The following is a 6,563-nucleotide window of genomic DNA, read 5'->3' as shown; positions in this document are numbered from 1 at the left end:
GGATGCTCACTTACGCTGGGATATGGTTCCATCCTCTAGTAACTTACTCAAGTGGCCATTTATGTGTTGGCAGGCTATTTGTCCATGAGGGAACATAATGGCTGACCTGAATTTGGATCACATCAGATGTGTTCAAATGCAAACCTTCTGAAAGTGCTGAGGGAGTAATGGTTGGTTGCAGGAATCCAACTAATTCTTCCCTTTTTCAGCTTGGAGGGGGGGGCGGCGTATTTAAATCAATTTCAAGACCACCACTGCTAATTTGGCTGATTTCAGCTCTCTCAGTAATAACATGGGACCTTTCTGGTCTTTGCCTCAGAACCACTGCATACATACATTGATCCACAAAATCATCAGGTAAACACGAGACACAAAAAACTATAAAATACCCAGAGCATACATGTTTGTCAAATGTATCTGTAATGTTACAAATTGAGAGCAATGCAATAAAAATAAATGCTGAATCAATTTGATTTTCTCAAACATGTTGTAACTCATACCCATGTCACAAGGCAAACCTTTTATTACGTAGAAAATTACATGCCCAGAATGTTGATATTACCCAATGCTTCTGAGCTCCATTATTCATGCAATTTTATGTATAAGTTTAAGAACATCCAGTACTGTGTAACAAAACAGGACTAAATGCTACAAAAATAGAAACTGTGAAACTGTTTTCATTGCATTTTCACACAAATGATTGAGAGATTTGGGTCACTTAAAAAGGTATAAAATAAGATACAAGAAAATTAAAGCTTCACATATCAGATATTAGACTGTACCTTCAGTTTCATTACACAATGTAAAACAATCTTGTAAACATTTTTACAATAATTTTAAACTGAAAAGGAATGCATATCACAGTTTTGTTTTTTTTTAAATTGGAGTTTTTGCAAACTACACAGTAGTTTCATTTCTCCAAAATCCAGTTCTGATGTTTCCAGTGCTGTCTGCATTTAGCAAGGGAACATCTTGCCCACTGCCTTTCAGCAGTCCATTTTGACTAGCCAAATTAAGGCCATAAGATTTATGGTTCTCAAGTTCAACCACTATGGGCTGTGGCAAGCTGTCTTTACTGCTACTGATTCCATCCTTTACTATATTTTGATTGCATTGGGTCAGTGTGTAACTTACATCACTACTGTCAGGTTGGCTGTGGCTTTGATGACGTTCTCTAAAAGCAGAGCGAGACCTTCTGCTCCCATGATGACTCTCGTGGTTACTGTGTCTACTCCTTGGCTGGCTATTGTGAACACTTCCTTCCACACTTGTAGGAACATCATATGCATATTCTCTTAACACAGTCAGCCTGCTGTGTCGATGAGCTTGGTGTGCCCTAGTCCGGTTTTTATGATGCCTGTTCACTTGTCCATTCGAACGGTATGGCACTTCCACAGGAGCAACATGCATCTTCAGATCATTGTCCAATGAATGTTCTGTAAGGCTGTTGTCAAGCTGCGTTGGTCTGTTACTTGCCAAAGGAACAATCTGGTTCTGTACTGCTGCAGCGTGAATATTAGTCAGCTTACATCCTTGGGACAGTTTGTTGTTGCTGGATGCAGTCTTATTTGTACAGGAGGACTCTGCGCTACTGTTGGCGAGTTTTGGGGTTTCTCCATTAGCATGACTTGAATCAGTGGGCTGAACATTAACCTGCATAGAGTAAGCACTCCTTCCTGGACAGCATGTCGTCATCCAACATCGTCGTACGTCTTCTCTGCCAATGCAATGGTGAAGTACAAGAAATGCACCCAGACTCAAAGCTGTGGCCCCAAATAGACAGCTAAAAATAAGATCCATAGGATAGTACTGGGAAACTGCTAATGCGCCAGATACCCACAGGGCAATATACATAAACAAAGACAGACATGCACCAAGCAGCTGTGCTTGAAATGTGTGCTCATTCTCCAGTGCAGAGGATGAAACTACAGAACAATTTGCCTGTGACGTCGAGGCTGAATCATTAACGTGAGACTCTCCATGGTCTGTGCTTGCCAAACACTGCTGTTCTTCTGCTGCTTCCTTCAGTTCATATTTGCGTTCTGGATGTTGTTTAAGTTGCACAAATATGCTAAGAAAGTAAATGCAGTTTATGAAGATGATGAAACCCACAGGTCCATAAAATGCCCCTAAACTTGGTTCCCAAGCCATCCAACAGCTGGAAAACAAAAACATGAAACATAATTCTGTTAGAATAGGAGTTCAATTGAATTCAAATGCATATCATAATCCAGCAAAAGGATTTGGATTAACTCTCAAAACAATGCACTACCAAAAAGGACAAAATCTTAGTTTAAGATTATCAAAATTGGAGAAACAAGTTATTTTAAAACTGAAAATTCAATGATATCTGACTTTGGTTTGTCTTGCCAGCCAGATTTTCTGAAATGAGTTTCAGCAAGAATTATTAAAAAATCAGGTCACTTATCCAGTTTCAATTTTGATACAGGATTTCATTTTTAAAAAGTTTTCCAATAAATCCAAATCTTTCATATGAAAAAACTGAAGTGATCGAGAAACTTAAGATAATATGGAACTGGGAAAGAATAGCAGTTGGTCTCTAACTTTGAAAAGAAAATGTTTTTTTTCTGATTGACAACCCCCATCTCAAGTTAAATATTCATACAGGAACAAGTTATGTGCCAAAATATGATACATTTGGGAGCTTTGGAACAGATGCAATCACAGTGACACTGATCCTTTATCTTTGCAATCTGTAATTCAGAATGGAGCTAAGATAGTCTTGAGGGAAGAGTGTTATTTTGTCTATGAATAATCAGTACTGTATCCGTACTTGTTATCTATTGAAAAGTTTGCCAACTGCTAGAAAAAGGGAAATGCATCCAAAAACAGTAGATTAGTACATTATTGATTTATAATATGGGGAAGCAATGAGAAAATAACCCAGATGCATTGTATACATTTTTCATAATGGCAACCAGGTCCTCCAAAAATAATTCTGGATCGTCCTGATTCTTTGAACATGGTCCAGTGTCCATCTGCGAACAGGACCATCACTATCTTTATTGATGTGTATGTGGGATGGGGGGGTTGGAGGCTGGAAAAGAGATCACATGGAGATAAATTTTGTGCCTTGTATACCAATCACTCAAAGGTCTACAATCCCCTTCTGGTCATAACTTCACTTCCTTCAGTTAGAGGGGGCAGCAACAAGACTACAACTGCACCATACCACCAAAGAGATAGAGGCATGTTTAAATTTTAATAGCTCCAACAGCCCTAGGTGTTTATAGAGATGTGACTATGTTCAAAGATGAGGAAGACCATTCTTACAGCAGGCAATCCAGCACTTTATCTTTTAAACTTTAAAAATTATGGGATTTCTGCTTACATTAATATCTTTTTATTTCAGAATTAAAATTAGATCTGACAGAATAAGTTACAAACTGTTACAACATTTTTGAAAGAAAATACAATTGTTTTACTGCAAGGCAATTTAAAATTTAATTCCGTCATTCCCCTCATATTAAAATGACTAGCCTCGTTAAATCCGTTCATAAAGTTAATATGATTTGTGCAGTATACTTTGATCACCACTAGATGATGCAAGTTCGCCTTGTAAAAATTCTGAACTATGCTCAGACATCTAATGGTACAATAAAAATGGTTATTATTCAAGTGTAAGCCTGAATAGTGTGTTGGCAGCTATTTCTGCATGAGGGCATCACTCAATGTCTACATTGGCACTCTCCTCAGACCATGTGGCACTAAGACACTTATACATGCCTTCATCACCTGCAGACTTGTTGATCTCTTTGCCAAACTCCATCATTCATAAACTCCAGTTCTTCTAAAACTCTGCTGCTTGTATTGTATCCCATACCAACTCCTGGTTGCCAATCAATCAATTCCTTGTTGGCTTACATTGGCTCACATTGGCTCCCAGTCCCCCAGCACTTCAATTAAAATTCTAATCCTCATCTTTAAATCCATCCATGACCTCATCCTCCCTATCTCAGTAACCTCCTCCAGCCCTACAATATCCCTCCCTAAATTCATCATTCCTCTTAACTCCAGCCTCTTGTGCATCTCCGTCACTTCACCTCACTATCGGTGACCGTGCCTTCAGCCACCTAGGTCTCATTCTCTGGAATTACCTCCCTAAACCACCCTGCTGCTTCACGACCCTCCTTAAAACAACTTATTTGACCAAGCTTTTGGTAACGCCTGCTAATCTTTGGCAACATTCATTTTTCTTCATGTCACTGTGAGGTGCCTTGGGATATTTTTCTATATTCAAGGTGCGCTATATTCAAGGTTCTTAATATGAATTACTGTTGTTGCAGTAGAAGTCAAGGGGACGCGAGGAATCTTGGTTGATATATTTCTCAAAAGCCAGAGGAGTGGAACCGAATTATAACGTCATGCTATCTGTCTGGTGGAAATCATAGAATCGTAGAAAAGTTACAGCACAGAAGGAGGCCATTAAGCCCATCGAGTCTGCACCGGCTCTATGCAAGAGCAATCCAGCTGGTCCCACTCCCCCGCCCTTTCCCCGTAGCCATGCAAATTTTTTCCTTTCAAGTACTTATCCAGTTCCCCTTTGAAGGCCATGATTGAATCTGCCTCCACCACTCCCTCGGGGAGTGCATTCCAAATCCTAACCAATCAGCTAGCTCAGTTTGTGTTGAGGACAGAACTTGGGACCTTCCTGGTCTGCACAGCTTAGTACAACACTAGGTAGTGCATTCATCAAAAATGCTTTTTTTTAGTTCACATACAATGTCAAAGCAAACACAGATATTACAATAATAAAGCTACTCAAATGTCAGTAGTAGCTTTATTACTGTAACATTAACCACTTTGTTACAAATCAAAATTTCTCTTTCCTTCTCCCTCTATTTTAACTGAGTTTATTTCTATGTAATGCAACCAATTCTCTCTTTCATAGATTTTTGTTTAAAAAGAGGTGAGAGCCAAATGCAGAAAAACCTAGTTTTTGAGTGGCTGAAAACCAGCTCTGAAGGCCGACAGTTTCATTAGTGAGGCCTACAAAGTTGACCTTACTGCATCATACACACAGCCAAGTCAATGTTAAATGCCAATTGTCACAGTTTGTGATTTTACCATTTTTTTCCCCATGAAACCCAGAAATGAGGGGGCCAGTTTTCATGGCCTTCACCCGACAGGAACAGGGCGAAAATGGCAGCGCGCCACTTACCGCCCCATTCCTGGTATGGCTGCCACATCTAGTTCAGGGCCTTCAATGGGACGGTCCATATCTGTAATATGCAAATCGGGTTCCTACACCGGTTGTAAGACTCCCATGCAGTTCTGAGGTACTGATGGGTGGAGTGCACACTACACACACTTCAATCATTGGTACCAGGCATTGAGCAGCCTAACCAGCTGTCCTTAAAGGGACCACCACATGAAGCTCAGAAAAAGGTACGTTTTTTAAAAAATTGTTTGGCCAGGATAATGATTTCAATATTCAAGCCTTACTGAATATAGGAAATCCTTTCTACATTCTTATTAGTAGTACTTACCTCGCAACTTAAACACCTCTTTACCCTTACAAGTCAAAACTAGAGATTTTTTAAAAATCTATTGTTGGGATGTGAGCAATCTATATTGCCCACCACTAGTTGCCCTAAGGTCATGAAGAGTCAACCACATCTTGTGCAGTCATGCACAAATCGGGTAGGGGTAGCAGATTCCCTTCCCTTGGAAACAAGTTGGGTTTAATGACAAAATAGCAGCTTCCATGGTCACTTAATCTAGATCTAGCCCACAAATCCAGATTTACTGAATTCAATTTTAAGCTTGCCATGGTGGAACTTAAACTTATTACTTCTGAGTTGCCAGTCCAGTAACATAACCACTACAATACCATGATATTAGAATTGAAATAAGCAGTTTTGGGATTCTACTCATCCCTAGATTTTAGTTTTAAAGGGATTTCTAATAAGTTTGCCAAACACTCTACAGAAGTAAAAAGCAGCTCACAAAGTAATGGTAAGTATTAAATTGACTCCCTGAGCTCATAACAGACTCGAATAAGCTATGTTCTGTTTGATACAGCATTTATCCACATCTGAGAGGTCCCACTTAAACCTTTAGGGATTTTTTTTTCATCTCTTCCCAACTCTGACCAATTCCACCAAACACCACCTACTTAGCACAATTACCTCAGCCATAAATCTGAAAAATGAGTACAGTGTACTTACTATGGTGCATTTATTTTACTTCCATAATTTTTAATATTAGCTGCTGCTGTGATGCCGCACACAATGATAGGAATTCCTCCACCAATGAGATAGAACCTTTAAAGACATGATCACAAGGAAAGGTGTTAAACAAAATGCGTGTCTGGCTTCCTTACGGTAGTTAGGTTGACCGTTGTACAAGATTTTTAAAAAACTAGTCAGTGATATGGTATACACATTTATTTTGGATAGTCCAAATCAGATTTCACCACATAATGGTAACATTTTAATTGCTGCTCGACATATAATGAAATTCTCCTTGGTCTCTGCTCATTAAGCGAGTAATGGACATACATTAACCCAAATTTCAACCAACCTGTGGTTCAATCAATT

At 39.2% G+C, this 6,563-nt stretch overlaps 1 protein-coding gene across 1 annotated transcript in view; it reads right to left on the bottom strand.

Annotated features, from left to right (window-relative positions):
* Window positions 1–403: 403 nt before the first annotated feature.
* The window catches only part of adgra3 (adhesion G protein-coupled receptor A3), a 156,135-nt gene continuing 149,975 nt past the window's right edge, over window positions 404–6,563 (bottom strand). Inside the window, exons 18-19 of the mRNA XM_067989256.1 lie at window positions 6,192–6,287; window positions 404–2,158 (exon numbers count right to left, since the gene is read on the bottom strand). Of these exons, the coding sequence (XP_067845357.1) occupies window positions 898–2,158; window positions 6,192–6,287 (1,357 nt within the window). The 3' untranslated portion in view covers window positions 404–897. The remainder of the gene's footprint in view (window positions 2,159–6,191; window positions 6,288–6,563) is intronic.

The sequence above is a fragment of the Heptranchias perlo genome, chromosome 1 (genome assembly GCF_035084215.1).
Source record: "Heptranchias perlo isolate sHepPer1 chromosome 1, sHepPer1.hap1, whole genome shotgun sequence".
Taxonomy (NCBI): domain Eukaryota; kingdom Metazoa; phylum Chordata; class Chondrichthyes; order Hexanchiformes; family Hexanchidae; genus Heptranchias; species Heptranchias perlo.
This window is presented reverse-complemented; position numbering and strand designations above follow the sequence as displayed.